Source organism: Balaenoptera ricei, chromosome 15 (genome assembly GCF_028023285.1).
Source record: "Balaenoptera ricei isolate mBalRic1 chromosome 15, mBalRic1.hap2, whole genome shotgun sequence".
Classification (NCBI taxonomy): domain Eukaryota; kingdom Metazoa; phylum Chordata; class Mammalia; order Artiodactyla; family Balaenopteridae; genus Balaenoptera; species Balaenoptera ricei.
This window is the reverse complement of record NC_082653.1, coordinates 51,528,785-51,547,289: the sequence shown is the minus strand read 5'-3', so window position 1 is coordinate 51,547,289 and position 18,505 is coordinate 51,528,785. Positions and strand designations below refer to the sequence as shown.

The window sequence follows — 18,505 nt, the reverse complement described above, 5'->3', positions numbered from 1 at the left end:
CGGAACCGGAAATGACGTCCGGCTCCTGCGCAGAGGCGCGTCTCGGCTGCCTGAGAAGTTGGGAGCGGGCGGGACTCTCGGTCCCTGCTCCCAGCCATGGGCCGCCGCAGGGCAGTGCGTGGGCCGGGGGCCGAAGGTGGCCGCACTCGGCGCCCCGCGGGCCGCTCTCTGGAGGCTTTCGCCGAGGAGGTGGGCGCCGCGCTGCGCGGTGAGTGGGGCGTGATCCGGAGCGGGGGCGGGGGTCGGAGGCCCAGGGTCGGGTCGCGGAGCCGCGGCTGAGGCCGGGTCCCCTTCTGTGCCCGGTGTAGCGTCCGTGGAGCCAGAGGCGGCCGAGGACGAGGGCGTCCCGGGCCCTGCACAGCTGCCCTGCGCTCTGGCCATGTGGGAGCTGGGCCACTGCGACCCCCGGCGCTGCACCGGCCGCAAGCTGGCGCGCCTGGGACTGGTGCGCTGCCTACGTCTGGGCCACAGGTTCGGCGGCCTTGTGCTCAGCCCCGTGGGCTCCCAGTACGTGTCCCCCGCAGACAGGTAGGCGGGAGAGGACAGGGTGTAGGAGTGGGGAGGGCGGGGTGCCTCCTGGGACTCTTTTCTTAATGAGTCCCCTACTCTGGCGCATCCTTCTTTAAAGCGCTCACCTGTTTGCACTGATCTATCTAGTTTGCCCCCATTACCTAGGGCAGAGTCCAGGATGCAGCAGGTTTCAATAAACGTTTGTTGAGTGAATAAATGAGCTTTATCGAGGAACACCTCCCCCCCCAGCTGCCTCAAAAGCTTGGCCCATGAGAGTCCTTGGGGGTCACTGGGATGGGGAAATGATGCCCCTGAATCCCCAGTGGGGCCAGCACCAAGTTGACCCCAGAACCAAGCCCTACGCTGCTCCTGGCAGACAGTTGGTGGCACGGTCCGGGGTCGCCGTCATCGACTGCTCCTGGGCCAGACTGGATGAGACTCCGTTTGGGAAGATGCGAGGGAGCCACTTGCGGATCCTGCCCCACCTGGTGGCTGCCAACCCTGTGAACTATGGCCGGCCTTGCAGGCTCTCCTGCGTGGAGGCCTTCGCTGCTACCTTCTGCATCCTGGGTGAGTGTCGGGGCCTGGCAGCCTGGAGTCTGGCTGTGCTCCCAGCAGTGTGTTTTCTGCTGCAAGTCCCAGGAGGAGCATGACCATGTACGGGGAGGTGGCCAGGGTTTCATCCTAACTTCCACTTAAGTCCTCGCCATGCCGGGTTGAGGTGGAGGCAAAACACATCGCTGGCCTACAAGCACTCGTATTTGGCCCTCGTTGTCAGGGCACCACCGCCCTGAGAGTCCTTTGTTACCACAGCTCACCCCCAGAGACCTTATGGTCCACATGGAGGCCCAGGTGGGTGGCCCTGTGAGACTCCCTGTGGGGAGAGGGACTTAATGGGCTACTGAGGCAGAGGCTGGTGAGTGGGCATGGGCTGTCTGGACCGTGGGAAAGTGTCAGCGGGACTTTTAGTTCCTGGGACAGAAGGAACCAGCTCCAAGGGTAACAGGAGAGGGATTGTCCACATCCTTGGAATTCCTGTTTCCTGCACCAACAGGTTTTTCAGACCTTGCTGTCATTTTGCTACGGAAGTTCAAGTGGGGCAAGGGCTTCCTAGACCTGAACCGCCAGCTCCTGGACAAGTATGCAGCCTGCAGTGGCCCAGAGGAGGTGCTGCAGGCAGAGCAGGAGTTCCTGGCCCACACCAAGGAGCCTGAGGAAGAGGAGGAAATCGGTGAGGCCTGGCACAGACACAAGCCCCCTGGGTGGGAGCCAGCACCCTCCAGGCCTGCCACCTCCTTTGAGAAGCCTGGGGGTTGGGGGGAGCCTTCCTGCCACAGCTGTGGGATGTTTGGTTCTGCTCCAGGCTCACCTACAGGTCGCTTTCCTCTTTGATTCCTCGATTCAGATCCCTTTGATGTGGATTCAGGGCGAGAGTTTGCAAACCCCAACAGGCCCGTGTCTGGCCCCCGGTAGGTCCTTGGGCTTCCCAAGTTTCATGACAGCTCAGACCCAGGGCTCCCCTCCGCCTCTGGCCTCAGCCACTCCTGCTGCAGGGTGGGGTGGTGTCCTAAACAACACCAGGATGCCTTTCCGAGTGCGGAGAAGGGAAGGTGGATGTCCTGATGGAGAGACTTCAGTTTTGAGAGGACAGGGAATAGGAATCTGTCCTCAGCTTGGGGGCTTTGGTGAGTGAGTGGGGAGGGGTGTTACCTCAGACTGGCCAGTGAACGCACCCCTCCCTCCCAGGCTGCCCAGAGACAGGGCTGACAGTGACACCGAGGAGGAGTCTGAGGAACTTGGGCCTGACCCCGAGGATGGGGGAGGCAGCAGCAGCAGCCCTGAAGAGACGGAGGCCAGGGTCCCCACAGAGATTTGGAAAGGAATCAAGAAACGGCAGAGAGACTGAAAGTTGCAGACATGTATATTTTACAAGGCGGAGTGACGAGGACATCTAGAGATGGCAGTGGAACTTGCGGGAACACACACAGGCCTGGTGGCCTCAGCCCCTGCAGCTGCCAGCAGGACTGGACTCTGTCTGGGTTTTCTCCCTGTGCTTCTAACCCGGCCTTGCTCTGGGTCCTGCCTCAGAGCCCTCCCAATGAAGCTGCAAGCCAAGGAGATCCCTGTGTGAGCCTCTGCTTCTCTGCGCTTGGCCTGTGGGTTTGGGGGGACCCTCAGCCTCTAGTGAGGCAGACCCTGCCTAGAAGAGTCTGGGGTGTGGGGATGGGGCTGCGGGGTAGGTCTTGTGTGGGCACCCATGCGTTCGTGAAAAGAAACGCCAGATAGCTGGCCAGTTGGCATGGAGCCCCTTACACTGACCACCCTTGAGTGACATCCTCAGCCAGAGACCCTGGGCCTGTCAGCTGGGTGGGGACTGGAGACCTGTGCAGCTCTCAGGCAAACCACCCTCCACATGCCTTCTGGGGTGGAGGATCCCTGGAGAAGGATGGGGACACTGCACATGTTCACCCTCTCCCTCCAAAGCCTGGATTGTCCAGACTCAAAACGCAGACCTTCCTGCCTCTTCACCTAGTGAGGCCTTGCCCCAGCCCTGGAGAGACGAGGACAGAACCTCCTTTAGGACAGGGCTCTCCTGTGTAGCACTGGTGACATTTAGGAGTGAACCATTCTTTGTTGGGGGGGGGGGGGAGGGTTCATGGCAGGATGTCAAGCCTGGTCTCTACCCACTGGTGCCAATAGCACAGCCTTCACCCACTCCCCAAATGTGACTGACTACCAAAAATGTCTCCAGGCAGCACCTAATGTCCCCTGGGGGGCAAGGCTGCCCCACTGAGAGCCCTGCTTTTAAGACCAGCGCCCTCCTGCCCTGTGGCTCTGGAACCTGAGGCAAGGCGGGAAGCTCACCTGGCGGCCAGGCCTGTTCTCTCTGCTCCAGGGTTTGGGGGGCAGCTGCTGGCCAGGCCTTGCCCAGTTGGCCATCCAGATCCAGTGGGGTGGGGTTTACTGGGCACAGGGGGTTCACAGCACACACCACAGAGACACGGCCAGGGCAAAAGGGAGCCCAGGGAGTCCAGCCACAGCAAACACACCATGAAGCAGGGGAAGGGGCACCACGATCCCGGCTGCACAAAGCTGACCACGGCGAGAGAACAACACGGGGACTTGGGGAGGGCCTGGCTGGCGGCCGCAGGGGCTCAGGGGTCCGCCTCCATGTACTTCTCCAGCTCCTTGAGTCTCTTGACAAACTCCTGCGCCTCCTTGTTGTTGCGGCCCTCCAGCATCCTAAGCGCCGATCTCACTGCGGGCGGGTGGAGAGGGGACGGGACGGGGCCGGGCCAGCGTCAGCCCCGGCTGGCCCCGCCCTCAACCCCGCCCCCGCCCCGCCCCGCCCCTCACTCACCCTGGGCTCTGGGCCGGCGCAGGTGCAGGGTGACCGGCTGCCCGGCCCTCGCGCTCCCTCCCACCTGGGGCCTCGCGACGCCGCCAATGCTGCCCAGGCCCAGGGCTGCCTCCCCCGCGAAGTCGTTGGTGGACAGCCAATCGTGGTCCATGACGGTGAACAGCACGCAGGCGCCCCGGCGGCGGCAGGCCTCTGCGGGCACGGAGCTGGGGGCGGGGGAGGCGGGTGGTGGTCACCTGGAACCCTGCTCCCGGCTCCTGACGGGCAGGGCAGGGAGGGACACTCACAAGTAGAAGAGCTCGTCGTACACGGGGTGCAGCGTTCGGCTCTTGACCTGGGTCCTCTGACTGCGGACCAGAGGGAAAAGGTGCGGCGGGCCCAGCTCCACGATCACAAAGGGGTCGCTCAGGCCTAGGGACACGGCTGTGAGCGGACCACGCCGCCGTCCCCGCCGTCCCCGCCAGCCCCGCCTCGCCCCGCCCCGCCGCACCCCTCCCCCGCACCGTTGGCGTCCAGGGGGAGCAGGTCGGCGGCGTGCAGCACCTCCACCGCCAGCCGCTGTTCGGCTGCCTCGTAGTGGCAGCGGACACTCAGGCGCCCAAACCGGTTGTGCTCCAGGGATCTCTGCGGAAAGGCCAGGGGGCCGATGAGCCGGAGCCCGGGGACTCCCGGAGGCGGGGCCTCGTGCCCGCACCTGGGCCGCGCTACCTGCTTGAGCTTGTCCAAGTAGTACTGCTCGATGCACTCCCGGGTGGAGCACTGGTGCAGGCGCAGCTCCTCTTCCAGCCTCTGCAGGAAGGAGGAGGCCCCTGGTGATGCCGGCAGCTCCTCACGGCCCCATTTCACGTGTGGGGCGTGGATGAACTCAAACTTGGGTCTCTGGTGTCCGCCCCTCCCCCTTCCTCTGTCAGAGGCCCCAGGGCCAAACTTCACCTTGTAGCTTCCGTCCCTCAGGCTCTCCAGGGGTAAACCCTGGCCCTCAGCGTGGAAAAAATTGACCAGGGCCTGCGGCAGGGCAAGAAGGGAGAGATATCAGGGGCGAGGTGGGTGCTGGGGACCGAGAGTGGAGACAAATGGAGCCTTGAGCAGCACCCAGCTCGGGCTCTCGGGAGCCCAGGGCAGAGCCACTCACACCTGGGGCGCATCAGAAGCCCCCAGGAAGCTTGGGAAAATGTCAGTGCCTGAGGCCAGATAGCTGTCTTAACAGGTGGCCCAGGTGCTTCTGACACAGGTGGGCTGGGGGAAGGAGATGCTGCCCTGGTGGGTTCCCAGAGGAGGGGTGTCCAGGGAAGGCCTGGCGTCCCAGCAGGGTGCAGCAGGGCAGCTGGGAAGGGTCAGCAGGCTTGTCACCCTGGGCCTGGGGTTGGGGGGAGCCAGGAACTGGGAGCTGCAGCAGAAAGGGCTCTTCCACATGGCCCTACCTCCAGCGTGAAGTGGAAGCGCCCATAGAAGTCGGCAGACACGTCACGGTTTGCGCCCAGAGCCTGCAGAATAGCCTGTAGCAGCAGCTCCCAGAGGGCCTCCAGCACCCTGTAGGGACACTCGGCATCTGTGACTGGACACTGGGCCAGCCCTGCTCCACCTGCCTGGGACCATACCTGCTCAGGTTCTCCTTCACTAGTGAGGCGTTCAGCAGAGCCAGCTTCTCATCCAGGTACTTCAGGAGCGGGGCCATGGCCTGCAGGCAGGGTCCTCAGGCTGGGACTGAGCCTGGGCCCCCACCCCACACACACATTCCCCGCCATGCCCAAGCCCTCACCTGGCCGGGCACTCACCTCCTCGTTCTGGATGGAGTCAGGTGAGAGGCTGATGTGCTGCACGTACTTCCTGATGTCACCCACCATCTGCGGGAGGACGGCGTTCAGCACCAAGTTGGGGTGCAGGGAGGGGGCAGCCAGGTCCCGCCCCGCCATCCCTGCCCACCTTGGAGGTCAGGTGTGCCGTCACGGTTCGGGCCTCCCGCTGCAGGTCCTCATCCAGGGCCTGCATGCAGCTGAGCAGGGGGCGCGGGAGCACACCCTCGAGCCCTGGAGCCCCCTCCGGCCACACCAGGCCACGCAGCGCCTGGTCAGCAGCCTTGCGCAGGAGCTCCACGTCGTTGAGGACCACGCAGAGCTGGGAAGGTGTGCCGGACATGTGTGGGTTGGCAGTCGGGTGGTGGCCCCACCGCACCTCCTCCTCCCCCCAACTGGACCCTCCCCGCCCGCCTGTCGGCTCACTGGCTCGCTCACTGCCTCGCCCGCTGCCCCAGGCTGAGTGTCCACCTTCTTCCGCAGCAGCTCTGTGTAGAAGAGGGCAGCTTCACACAGGTCCTGGGGTGGAAGATGGGGGCTCAGGAGCTGTGGGCCATGTCCCCTGGCCCTGTTGCCCCTCCAGACCCCGATCTCCTCTCGGGAGTCCCCACCTGGCTGAGCTGGGTGCCCAGCCCCTGGGCCTGGGCAGGGTCTGGCCATGCCAGGCGGGCCCACAGCTCCTGCATGTGGCTGAAGCAGAGGCTTGCAGTGGCTGCGGAGCTGCTGTGCTTGGAGGAGGAATCCATGGGCTCCAGCTAGGAAGCAGGAGGAAGCCTTGGTTGTGAGGGTGCCCCGGATGAGCCCAGCACCCTCAGGCCTGGGTGCTCACTCACTGTGTCCACATCCATGGCTCCCTGAAGCCTCCACTTGGCTTGGTCCCGCAGCACCTGCAGCCAAAGCTTCACAGCGGGCAGGAACGGGGCATGGATGCCAGCCAGGGCAAGGGAGCGGCTGTCCCTGCAGCAGAAGGCCAGTCAGAGCTCGCCCCAACTCAGACACCTTGAGCCAACATGTCCCAGGTTCCTAGCCTAAGGAGGCCCGGGGGAGAGTCTCTTGCACAGAGCCCTCCAAGAGGAGACTGGAGGACAGGTGGGGGCAGGGCACCCACCGGCCTGGGATGCTGCTCCAGAAGCGCTGGATGTCTGCCAGGGTCAGGTAGAGCTCAAAAAGCCCTGAGGCCACCTCGAGGGTCATCTTAGGGCTCAGCTCCTCCGTCAGCACCCACGCCTCTTCTGCCACCTGCCCAGGAGGGTGGAGTCAGACTGCCAACAACAGGAAACCCAGGCCCCTTCCCAGCCAGGGGGTTCTCCCCAGGCCGCCTCCTCACCAGACGCTCCAGCTGCCGAAAGGTGAGGGTGAAGAAGTCGATCTTGATGATGCTGCAAAGGACACACCTCAGACATCTGCTCTCCCTGCTCCCCAGCCCAGCAGCAGCACTTGAGGGGCTGGGTGCAGGGGCAGCAGGGAGAGCGCTGGCCCCACCTGTGGAAGAGGCTGGCGTAGATGCCATAGCAGGACTGCAGGTCCTCGTAGACAGCGTCAGCCAGCTTGACCAGCCCTGCAAGGCGCTGTGGCCCCGGCTGCAAGGAAGCCCAGCACACTGACCTTCTGGCCTGCACCCACATGCTGCCCCCCTCCCCTTCCCTGAGCCACACCTGCTTCCCCTGACCCATGCCCCCCTGAGTCACACCTGCTCACGAGGACTCTGGGAGTTCAGGAGCTTGTCGAACCATTCACGGTTGCCTCTCTGCAAGGGAAGCCACCGAGGCAGAATGGTGGGTGGGAGGGAAGAAGGACAACAAAGTGTGTGTGGTACAGCAGGTCCAGGCAGGGGCAGGGGCACGGGCAGGGCCGGAGCAGTTAGCCCAGACCAAGCTACCAGACACACCTTCAGGGCAGCAGCAATGTCCATGTTTAGCTCCGTCTCGAAGGGGCAGATCTCAAAGGAAGGCTGGAAGAGCTGCAGCTTGCCAAGACACCTGGGCGACCCGTCACCCGCTGACTGGGGGTGCCCCACCCAGTCCCCTACCCCTACCCACACCCCCACCCCTCGTGCCAGCGGCTGCACCCACTTCAACAGCAGCTCCAGGCGGTAGACGGCTGTGCTGTTGGTGGCAGGGAAGTAGTCTCGGAGCTGGCGCAGCAGCCGAAGCCCAAACTCAGAGAAGGCGGAGAAGCTGTCTGCCAGTCCCTCCTCCTGGGGGACAGGGCCCTTAAGAACTGACTCCTGAGTGCCCGCTCCACGGCAGAACCAGCCAGTCTACAAGGTTCTGCCCTGAGGAGCACCCTCCCTACCACCACCTCCAACCCCACTGGCCTTGCAGTGATGACCTCTCCAGCCCCTGCCTCCGCAGCTCCCCCTGGAGGCACAGACGCCCTCAGGGTCTTTGCACTACCAGCTGTGCCTCCTGCGAGCTGGCCCACTCCCTCTGTTGCTCGCGGGGCTGAAGCGGCACGGCCTCCCTCCCTCGGGACTCCATCAAGGTATCGCACACCGGATCCTGGGACCGCACAGCACGTGCTCTCTCCCAGGTCCCGCAATTTGTCCGTTTGTTTTTAACCACCTACCGCACCCGCAGGCTGTGCACCCCACCAGGGCAGGACTCTGGCCGTCCCTGCCTGCCCCAGCCTGAGCAACTCCACAGCACACCCCCCAGGAACAGCATTTTCAGCCGAGCCCACCTGCTCCTGGGGCAGCGAGGCTGCCTCCTCCCAGTGTGCCTGCATATCTTCCAGCAGCCCCAGCAGGTAGCCGTAGTCCAGGGTGCGAGTCTGATGGTGGCGGCTGCTGACCTGCCAGTGCCTGCGGGGCCCCAGCCCAGGGTCAGGGCAGCGGCCTGGGGGCCGGGACCGGGAGGAAACCGGCGCCCCTCCAACTCACAGCACAGCCCCTTTCCGGGCCCCGCCCCCCCAGTGCCCCTCCCCTCGCGACACGGCCCCGCCCATGTACTTGCAGTTTCGCCCGCCGAGGCTCTGCCCCTCCCGCCGCCCTTCCGCCGCGTCGGGGCCCTGCCCTCTTGCGGCGCGGCCTCGCCCACTCACAGCACAGCCAGCTGCAGCGCCGACAGGTTGCTCTGCGCGCCGTGCAGGCAGAGCACGGTGGCCGCAGGCCCGCTGAGCTCACCGCGCCAGCTGCTCGAGTTGGGCTGGGGGACGGGCCGGGCGTGGGTGGAGGCGGGAGACCCCCATCCCCTCTCGGCCCCCAGGTCCCCGGCCTCCCCCTCTCGCCCTCCCCACGCCGCGCCTGGCTGCCCCGGGGGCCCGAGGGCGGCGCTACCTCCTCGGCTCGGTGCTCGAACTGCAGCAGACGGCTGAGCAGCAGCAGGTAGGACAGGAAGCCCGAGCGCCCGCGCTGGCTCATGCTCGTGTCCCTCTGGAACGCAGGGCCCGCCGGTCACCAGCCCTGCCCAAGCCCATGGGCTGGGGCGCAGGGCCGCAGGGCGGGGGTCCCCCTTGGCTTCCCACCTGTGTGGTGATCAGCTTGAGGACCAGCTGGCAGTCCCCCTGCACGCGGGAGGCGCTGGAGCGCGGTTCCAGTTTGAACCAGCGGTCCTCACCAGCCACGGGCACCTCCTGGGGAAAGGGGGTTCAGATTGGCGATTCTGCCTCCCTCTTCCTCCCGCACAGACTGTCTGCAGGACCGTGGGGAGAAAACAGGCCTCCGCTTCCCACTGAACATGGGTAACCAGCACAGGGAGCGCTTAGGGGTGCCTGGACCCCTGGAGGCTGTCCCTCCCCCACTCCTCCCAGCATGGTGCCCCCGCAGCCCCAGAAAGATGGGAGACTGTTGGGGGAATCACAGGACATAGCCAGCAGCAGTATCGCAGGAAGGCGGGGCACCCATGAGCAGGTGTTCCATGAGTGACGCCCCGACACCCACTCACCCGGATGGGTATGTTGAGGCACCCCAGGAAGTCATCGGTGTGGTCCTCCGTGGGCCCTGCTGTCCCATTTGCGCGGGCAGACTTGACAATCTGTTTGAAATACCTGGGAGCAGTAGGGTGAGCGTCACACCTGTGGTCCCTGAGGAGCCACCACCTTCTGGCCCCCGTGGCCGAGCTGTGAGTGTCAGGGGCACAAGGGTCCCACCTGCCATACCTGCTCATGCCCTTTAGGCCAATGACTTCATTCAGCTTCCTGCACGCTTCCACCAGGGACACGTCATCATCATGATCCCTAAGGGTGGGGCGAGGTGGGGGTACCTGGCTGGTCTGGAGCCCAGCCTGGCCCTGACTGCCCCCTCCCGCTCTCCCCAGACCAGAGGCGCCCACATCCCCTGCCCTGCAGGGCACAGGGGCCTATACCAGATGTCCAGGTGCAGCTGGTCGGTGCTGACATCCTCAATCTCACTATAAGGAGAACAGAGAGATACCCTTTAGGGTCCAGGTGATCCTCTGCCCGGAGCTGGGGCAGGGACCATTTCTGAGCCTCAGTCTCCTCGTCTGGAAAATGGGCATAGGACCAGCCCCTCAGTTCCCTGGGGCAGGCACTGAGACCACATACAGGCACAGCTGCCACATGCAACCCCAGGATCAGCCTGGCACTGCAGCAGACCCTGCCCAACCACCCTGCCACCCAGCTGGACGAGGGGCCTTACAAGAGGAAGTGCTCCTTCCACACGGGGTTCAGGGTGCTGCTCTTGACCTCGGTGACCTGGATGCACTTGGCCGGCAGTGGGCCACCACGCTTGCTGCCCTTGCGGAAGCTGAAGCGCTGCTCCTTGTGTGGGCCCGGCTCCCTCAGGGTGCCTGAGGCCGGCAGGATGCCCAGCATGCAGTACGGGTCACTGAAACCTGGGACACGGCAGGTGCCTCAGCCCCTGACCCCTGACCCCAGGCCCCCCCGTGACCCCCACACCTGAGCTAGCCAACGTCCCGGCTGAGCTAGCCAACCCCACTCACCGTTGGGGTCTTTGGCCAGCAGGTTCTTGGCACGCATGACGGAGACTTTCAGGGCATATGTGGGAGCCTGTGGGTGGGTGGGTGTGTGAGGGCCTCTCGGGGCTCAGCATGGACCCAGCCCTGTGCCCCCTCCACCCCAAGCCCCTGCACACGAGCACTGCGCTGGTCAGCGTCTGCCCAGGTGGGCGGCAGCCTCACCTTGGCCTTCTTCACACGCTCCATGGCCTCAGCATGTTCCTCGGGGCTGGTGCCGAACACCTGCACAGGGCGGACAGGTGTGAGGGCCCAGGTACCGCTGAAGCAGGGCTGACTCTCGTCCTGGGGGCCTCACGGGGTTGGGGGAGCACACACAGGTGAAGAATAAAGGTGTCTGTCCATCTGTTGGTTTGTCCTTTCTACTTTTTTCTGTGTGTCTGTCTGTCTACCTGTCACTTCGTGTGTTCTTTATATCTGTCTCTGTGTTTATCTGTCTGTCTTTGTGTTCTTCTGTTTGAATGTGTCTGTGGGTCTGTCCATCACTCCATCTTTCTGGGTATGCCTGTCAGCCTATTTGTGTCTGCCTGTGCGTGTGTGTGTGTGTGTGTGTGTGTGTGTGTGTCTTGTGTACATGGGGCAAATCTGTGTGTGTTGTTCAGGTGATAGTGACATAAGCAGGTGGGGGAAAGTGTCTCAGTCCTCCCCAGAGATGGGGAGGGGCCAGGCCAGGATGGTGGGTGGGGCCAATGGGGCTCACCTGCTGCAGGTAGCTCAGTAGGACCTCCTGGTCATCCACCTGGTCGGGGCCCATGGTCCCTGCCCGGTAAAGGACTGTGTACAAGGCTTCCTCATAGAGCATCTCCACCTGCAGGTGGGGAGGGGAGCACATGCTGAGTCCCGGCCACCCTGTCCCTGTCTCTCCTCAGCCCCGGGCTCTGGCCACAGGGGATCTCAGGCTCCTTGAGTCCACCCTGTGTGCCCAGCCCCCAGCAGCTCCTCCCACTGGCAGAGCCAAACCCTGCCTCTGTGCCTTTGCACCTAGCAGGCCCTCCACTGGGGGTCCCTCCTCACCCCTGACCTCTGCTCGCTTCCATGGGAAGGCCTGGCCCACCCACCCCAGACCCTAAGTCTGGCACACAGAGGTACTTACAGCCCCTCCTGGGGCCAGGACCCCTTCCCCCTTACCTCCTCTTGGGTCAGGGCTCTAAGGCCACGGCTGGGGTCCACGGGCTCTGTGGGGGCTGGGGAGCTACTGCGCAGGAGGACCTGTGAAGGGCACCGGGTGAGGGCCTCTGTGGCTCCCAGGGCCAGTGGGGTGGGGAATGCTCCAGGGAGGGAGGGAGTGGAGGGCGGAGGGGCAGGTGGGGAGGCCTGGCCCAGCGCCCCATGCCAGGCAGCAGTGCCCGTGCTATCCGCACCTCGGGGCACGGCAGGCCCTGTCTGCCTTCCCCCTTCTTCAGGATGAGGCGCATCTGGGCGAAGAACTCCACACCATCTCCGGGTTTCCTGCCAAGAAAGCCCAGACTCGGGGTCAGCAGACCCTCCCCGAAGCTACAGCTCACGGCACGTGCCGGCCCACACGACTCAAGGGTCTCTGCACGTCTGGGGGCGAGGTATGATGCCCTCCATGGCCTTGGGTTCAGAGCCTCCTGGGCTCCCCCCAGGGGCCATGCTGGGCAGCTGGTGTGTGAGGTCAGTGAAGGAAGGGGGGGCCAGATCAGGTGACCATGACCGTGCGGAGCGGGCTGTGGGGCACCCACCAGGCCCCAGCCGCGGGCTCCTGAACTTCGGTGCTGCTGCTCGCCGGCTCCTCCTCAGTCCTCCGGCGGAAGGACGGGCACACCTGTACCTGCCTGAGCACGCTGCTCTTGATCTCCAGCAAGGTGGACATGGTGGGTGGCCTGCGGGCAGAGAGCACAGCCACGGCCTCCGGTCGGGCCACTTGTTCATTCACTGGCGTGGCCATACTGTCCCCAATGATCAAATCAGATGCCACCCTGAGCAATGACTGAGGTGTCCCCGTTACTCAGAGTTGCCCACTGCTGGGGTCATGGGCTTCAGCCCCTCCCAGGGCTGCAGACTTGCTCAGTCCAAGCCCTATCCCTTCCACAGGTTCTGGCCACCCAGACCAGAATGACTAGTACTGAGCTGGCTTCAGGGGATGCCCGGAGCCCATTCCTCACTCGACACAGAGGATCCCTCTCCGTCCCAGCGTGGTACCTGGGCTGCTCCAGTCAGGATGCTACATGGCGGCTCAGCTGCCATGGCAACATGGGCAATTGGAGCCGGACAGGAGAGTGAGCGGGGGCTGTGGCCCCACAACCCACACTTGCCAGAAGAGGAGTAGGCCCTGCTCTGGGGACACCTTCCTGTACAGGTGGCTAGGCCCTGGGATGCCCCTGAGGGGCAAGCAGCTCTCACTGCCAACTCCAGTTCCCCCGGCCTGACCAGCCTTTTCTGTTACACCCACACACGTCCTCCAGGGGTCTCAGTGTCCCCTGCAGACCCCGCTGGGAAGGGCAAGATGATAGCTAAGCCACCAAGGGCCCCTGAGCCTGCCTCTTCCACCCCCTGGCCCGGCCCAGGCACCCACCTCTCCCCTGGGTCAGGCAACAACCTCCAGACCTGGGCCCCCTGGATCCCCAGGGTGGTCTTCTGTTTCCCCGTTGAAAACCATCAGGGCAGAGTGAAGACCCTTTCCCGGGCCACCTCTGCCACTCAGTGCCACCCCTCAGGCTCCCTGCCCCAGGCTTGCCGGCCTCTTGTGCAGGACACACCGTGCTCCCCTTGGCCCACCTGGGGGCCTTCGCACTGTCTGGGTCCCCTCATTGTCCACTCTTGAGCCCCCCCACCGCCCCCGCAGGGCCAGGCACATCAGCCTGAGCCTGCCATTTTCATTTGACAAAATAGGAAATGGGGACCCAGCCAGATCCAACTCTACTTGCCCCGATCTCATGGGCACTTAGCAATGGGAGAGCCAGGTGAGACCCGCCCCTGCCCTGTGCGCCCGCTGCTCAGGGGCTGGGCCTGTGCTTGTGCAAGTCTCCGTTTACCAGCGCTGCCCCTTCCTGGACACTTATGCTCTGCTGGGAGAGCCGGGGCCAGGCACGCCTGCCACCTTGTGGGTCCTAAACAGACTTTTTGAGCAAACCAGTTCTGTCTCTGGGTGGGCCCGGGCTGCCATCCCTGGTCTGCGACCCCCACCAGCTCTCAGCTCCTCGTCCTGCTCCCTGATCCTCTAACCCCGGACCTGTGGGGCCCAGGGGACACTGGGCTCAGAGGGTGTCATCTGGCCAGACATGAGAGCTGGGGACAGGGAAGGCAGGTGGCTCCCCCCACCATACCTGTCAGCACCTGCCCCGGGGGGCCTCTACCCAAGATGGGGGCTCCGCAGCCTCTGCATGCACTTCCCGAAGCTGTCACCCTACAGCCAGCAGTGAGGTCCCAAGGGGGCTGGGCGTCACGGGCCCCCTTTTCCTCTCTAGCTGAGTGGAAGAGGCTGCTCCCCCCACAGCCCCCCAAAGCCAGGGAGCAGCCACTGCTTTAGCTGTTGCCAGGGCAACCGCCAGCTGCGTCTGCATGTGACAGGGGCTCCGGGGCTCACATTCCCAGAGATGAAGATGACGCAGGAGCCAAGTGGCCTGAGCTGCAGGGTGGGGGGCTTTCTCTGTGAGAACGAAATGTTCAAGGCAAGGCAGGCCACCTCCCCTGATAATCCTCAGACCAGCCCTGGAGAGGGGGTGCCACTCTGCTCCCCCACCTAGACGAGGAAACTGAGGCCCCGGAGTTAGGAACCCACCCAAGGCCACAGAGCCAGCAGGAGGCCCAGGATGGAGTCGAGGTCTCCCCAGCTCTGGTGTCCGAGCGCTAAGCTCTTGGCTCGGCTTGAGTCTCGGGGTCCATCCAGATGGGCTGGCCTTCCCCTGTGCTGCGCGGCCCCTCCCTGCTCCCTTCCTCAGCCCATTGCCAGGACGGGGCAATAGTGGCGTCTGGGTGTAGGGGTCCAGGAGAGATGGCTCATCCTGAGAGCCCAGAAATTCCCTTTGTTCCCCTGGAAACCCTGGGCCGCCTGAGCAGTGATGACCTCACTGCACCCAACAGCCTGGGAGCCAGCCAGCACCTCCCCCAGAGCTGCCTTTGACAGTGGGCATGTGGCCGACCCTCAGGAAGCAGTCACTGGCTGCAGGGGCCCTCAGTCTGTACAGGGCAGAGTGAGCTGGGTACAGGGCTGCAGGGGACCCCCCATCTGTCTGACGGGCCCCATGGGATTCCTTCCTGAGTTCTCCATTTCTCGGTCCCAGGTCTGGCCGGCAGCTCAGAGCAGGACATGCCTGCACCCCTGCGCATGCCTGGCCACCAGTTCCCATTTATCCAACGAACAAAGTGACGCGGGCCAAGGAGCTGAATGCCACACAGGCACTGGGCCCAGCTGAAAGTGACAGGCCCGCCATGTTCCCGGGCTGTGCCCAAGGCCCAGGGTTGAATGGGAAATGATAATTTGCAAAGTGGATGTCACTGTCCCATTTCACATCCCAGAGCTGGGGTGAGCTGCCCTGAGCCAGGCCTCGAGCCCAGGGCTCAAAGCCAAGCTGTCTCCTGCTAGCCCACTGGGGAGCCGGGGTGGCACTGAAGCAGGTAGGTCTGGGGCAGCTGAGCTGAACTGGAGGGCCAGCTCTCTCTCTAGTCAGAGTTCCCAGTGGCCAACCGGCCACCCTTGGAGTGAATAAACACCTTCAGGGCGCTGGGGCCTTCTTACTGAAATCAGTCCCTGGAGACTTAGGGGTCGGGGGTCCACTGATGCCGCCGTGGGCATGTATAAGGAGGGGGTGGCAGGATGTCTGGCCCCACCAGCTAGCTGTCCCTGCTGCCCTCTTGGTCTTCTCTTCCCAGCCCAGCCCCTACCTGACCCCCCTCACTCTTCCTATAGGATTTCCGGCTCCCACCTCTCCGTGTCCTCATTGACTCTGCACACAGTGCTCCCCTGCACACAGCACGGCTGCAGTGCCCCACTGCAAGTCACCTGGCGTGCCCATTACAAATATTAGGGTCTCATCCCCACTTAATCCCCAGGGATGGACCTGGGAATCTGTATTGTAACCAACTCTGTAGGTGGACCTAGAGCTCTGAAGCCTGAGACCAGCTGTAAAAGGCTAGCTAGATGCTTCTAGAATGAACGCATTTAAAATGAAATCCTCCGAGGTCCCCTCCCACTTGGCCAGGCCGGCCCCCTCTTACCTGTCTTCCCTCACCTGTTCACGCGGCGTTCCTCCCTCCCACTTCTCTCAGTGACCTCCCCTCTCGCCCCTTCCTCCCGTCCCCCCTCTTCCCGAAGCTCCCTGTGAGAACCTCGGGCCCCCCAGTTCTGTCGGGGTGTTTCTCTCATTGGTGGGCGCTCGGTTCGGGGGCAGTTTGGAAACCTGGTGAGGGTGTATTTTTTTTGGACCCACCCAGACGTCTGGAGGGATTTGGGGAAAGCAAGGGGTCCTGCCAGGATCGGCAGGAGGGGGACGGAACTGGGCTCTAGGGGCGTCTTCCTCCCTGGAGGGTTGGCTGGGAAACCCCGCAGAGCGTCTCGGAGCGGGGTTGGGGGGGTGGTTCTCGGCCCCGGCCCACCTGCGGCTTCCCCCGGGGATGGCGCGCCGGGTAGGAGCGGGGTCACCCTGCGCACCCCGGGAGCCGGCGGCGGACGGTGGTCCTGGAGTCCCGCGCCCCCCGCGGCAGGGAGGTTTGGTCCCCCCGCCCCTGCGCAGTGCGCACCCCGCTCCCGCCGGGTCCTGCTTCCGCGCTCCAAGGGCCGCAAGAGCGAGGGTCGCTCCTCCAAGCGCACGCCGGCCTCCGTCTCCCCGGGGCAGACGGCGCGTCTTCTCCACCTCCCGGGGCCCGGGGTGGCGGCGAGCGCGGCGCGGGAGCTGGACCGGCGGCTCTCCTGTACGTCGGCTGGGCGCCGGGCCGAGCTTCGACGGCCGGGCGGGAGCCCGCGGCACTCACCGTGGGCCGGGCGGCTGAGGAGTGGGGACAGTGCTCCTGCGGGTGCCGCGCTCGGCACCGGTTCCGCAGCTTTGGCTGCGCAACCGCTCGCAGCTGCCCGAGCAGACAACACAGCGCGGGCGCAGCGGCTGCAGGGGCCGGGGGCGGGGCCGGGCCTGCTCGCCCCGCCCCGCCCCGCCCCGCCCCCGCCTCCCTTGAGTCCCACCACCGCGACCCCGCCGCAAGGGGCGCCGGGCGAGGATCCCTGCGACCCCCGTGCTCTGCCGGACACCCCCTCCCCCAAGGGGCGGTGTTCGGGGCTGTCAGTCAACCCACAGGTGGGTGCAGTGCGGGAGCAGGATCTGCTCTACGTCAGGACCCCCTCCTGGGGGCCCCAGGGAAGCCAGAGTCGCCGAAACGGAACAAGATATGCCCGGGTCCGCAGCGCAGACTTTTCTGGAAAGCCTGCGCAGTCATCTGCGAAGTCGCCCTACCAGCCCAGCGCTGTCCCCAACACAAACATGGAGCGGACCTTGGTCTGGGGCCTAATCGCTCTTCTTCTCAGAAGGGACAGTCCGCACCCGGGGCAAGGGGGTGCTGCAGGCACCAACCCGGGATGCCCACAACAATCCTGATCACCTGTTGGGATGATCGACCCCATGGCCCTTGCTGGGTTGCCCCTCCGGCTGGAACTGCCATCATAGGCTGGACCCCCTCTAGCGCCGTTCCCAGCCCATCCTCAGTGCCCCTCCACCGCACCGTGGTCACCTGGAGAGCTTGTAAAAACAGATTGCTCGGCCCACCCCGGACCTGCTGATTCCCAAAGTCTGGGCTGGGGCCCCATCACCTGAGGCTCCTCCCACCACACTTGGAGAACCCTGGGGGCTGCTCAGAGGTTCTGAACTTGTCAGAGATGCACAGGGTCCCTGTATCCCAGCCCTGCCTTTGGCGGATCCTGCTGGACCCTCAGAGCACCTTGTACTTGGGGATCAAGACTGTGGTTTGGGGCTTCCCTGGTGGCGCAGTGGTTGAGAGTCTGCCTGCCAGTGCAGGGGACACGGGTTCGAGCCCTGGTCTGGGAGGATCCCGCATGCCGCGGAGCGGCTAGGCCCGTGAGCCACAATTGCTGAGCCTGCGCGTCTGGAGCCTGTGCTCCGCAGCAAGAGAGGCTGCGATGGTGGGAGGCCTGCGCACCGCGATGAAGAGTGGCCCCCACTTGCCGCAACTGGAGAAAGCCCTCACACAGAAACGAAGACCCAACACAGCCATAAATAAATAAATAAATAAATAAATAAACCGAAAAGTTAAAAAAAATAAATAAATAAAAAAAGACTGTGGTTTGGAGAAGTTTTCACCCCAAAGACCTCGTCTCTAATGGAGGGACTCCAGGCCAGATGGGGAACAGACAAACCTGGAACCCACTTCAGCTCAGACCCAGAGGCAAAAGACAGTTGGCTCTGGGGAGGCCAGGGGTCAGTTGAACTTAGGAGAGGGCCAGAGTCTGGAGGAGCAGAGTTCCAGAACAGAGCTGCATGCTGAGAGGCAGCCCACCTGTGCTTTCTTCATTCCCCAGTCCAGAGGAGACCAGGCGCTTCCCCTCGCCCCAGGATGGGGCTGCCACCTGTCTCAATTTCTAGACCCAGACTCACAGCCATGCCATGCGTGCCTGTCTGTTCAGGATGAGACACAGAACCACCTGGTTCGGGGAAGACAGACCTGCAGGGTGGGAGACGGCACTGAAGGGTGGGTTCTCCTTCTGGAAGTTCTGGCCCCAGGTCCTGCTTCCATCCTGACCCAGCACAGCCAGGCAGATGGGGGCGGGGGTGCTCAGGAAATGCACAATGGCTTGGGACAGATGAGTCAGGTGAGCAGGGGAGGGGCCTGGATCCCACGCCACCAGCTGCCCCTTGGCTTCCTTCTGCAGGGGATGGGAATGGGTTGGGTGCAGCTAATGTCCTTCCCTGGGGATTTGGCAGGTCCTGAGCCAGGGTCTTGTA

The 18,505-nt window shown here is 64.1% G+C and overlaps 2 protein-coding genes across 5 annotated transcripts; one reads left to right on the top strand and one right to left on the bottom strand.

Moving 5' to 3' along the window:
• Positions 1-32: 32 nt before the first annotated feature.
• Positions 33-2,628, top strand: TSR3 (TSR3 ribosome maturation factor). 2 transcript variants are annotated; one of them, XM_059898395.1, is made up of 6 exons: positions 33-208; positions 309-507; positions 887-1,080; positions 1,565-1,741; positions 1,916-1,979; positions 2,257-2,628. In XM_059898395.1, exons 1-6 carry the CDS (start codon positions 97-99, stop codon positions 2,414-2,416), a joined length of 906 nt encoding a protein of 301 aa, XP_059754378.1. In that variant the 5' UTR covers positions 33-96; the 3' UTR covers positions 2,417-2,628. The 2 variants fall into 2 exon arrangements, with proteins under 2 accessions (XP_059754378.1, XP_059754377.1); XM_059898394.1 differs by having other exon boundaries at positions 309-528.
• On the bottom strand, positions 2,414-18,303 carry BAIAP3 (BAI1 associated protein 3). Of its 3 annotated transcripts, none has more exons than XM_059898392.1 (34): positions 18,225-18,303; positions 12,302-12,442; positions 11,960-12,047; positions 11,727-11,807; positions 11,299-11,406; positions 10,764-10,823; positions 10,566-10,632; positions 10,262-10,457; positions 9,969-10,013; positions 9,763-9,840; positions 9,549-9,651; positions 9,130-9,237; positions 8,942-9,037; positions 8,707-8,810; positions 8,347-8,467; positions 7,737-7,861; positions 7,553-7,643; positions 7,355-7,411; positions 7,147-7,244; positions 6,992-7,043; positions 6,773-6,903; positions 6,498-6,621; positions 6,276-6,419; positions 6,091-6,183; positions 5,795-5,986; positions 5,647-5,715; positions 5,470-5,549; positions 5,293-5,401; positions 4,805-4,876; positions 4,580-4,660; positions 4,375-4,495; positions 4,159-4,282; positions 3,872-4,077; positions 2,414-3,769 (listed from the first exon to the last, which is right to left on the bottom strand). In XM_059898392.1, the coding sequence occupies exons 2-34, from the start codon at positions 12,430-12,432 to the stop codon at positions 3,666-3,668; spliced, it is 3,459 nt and encodes a 1,152-aa protein (XP_059754375.1). In that variant the 5' UTR covers positions 12,433-12,442; positions 18,225-18,303; the 3' UTR covers positions 2,414-3,665. The 3 variants fall into 3 exon arrangements, with proteins under 3 accessions (XP_059754375.1, XP_059754374.1, XP_059754376.1); XM_059898391.1 differs by lacking the exon at positions 18,225-18,303 and adding an exon at positions 16,530-16,657; XM_059898393.1 differs by lacking the exon at positions 18,225-18,303 and adding an exon at positions 16,299-16,503.
• Between the last annotated feature and the right edge of the window lie 202 nt (positions 18,304-18,505).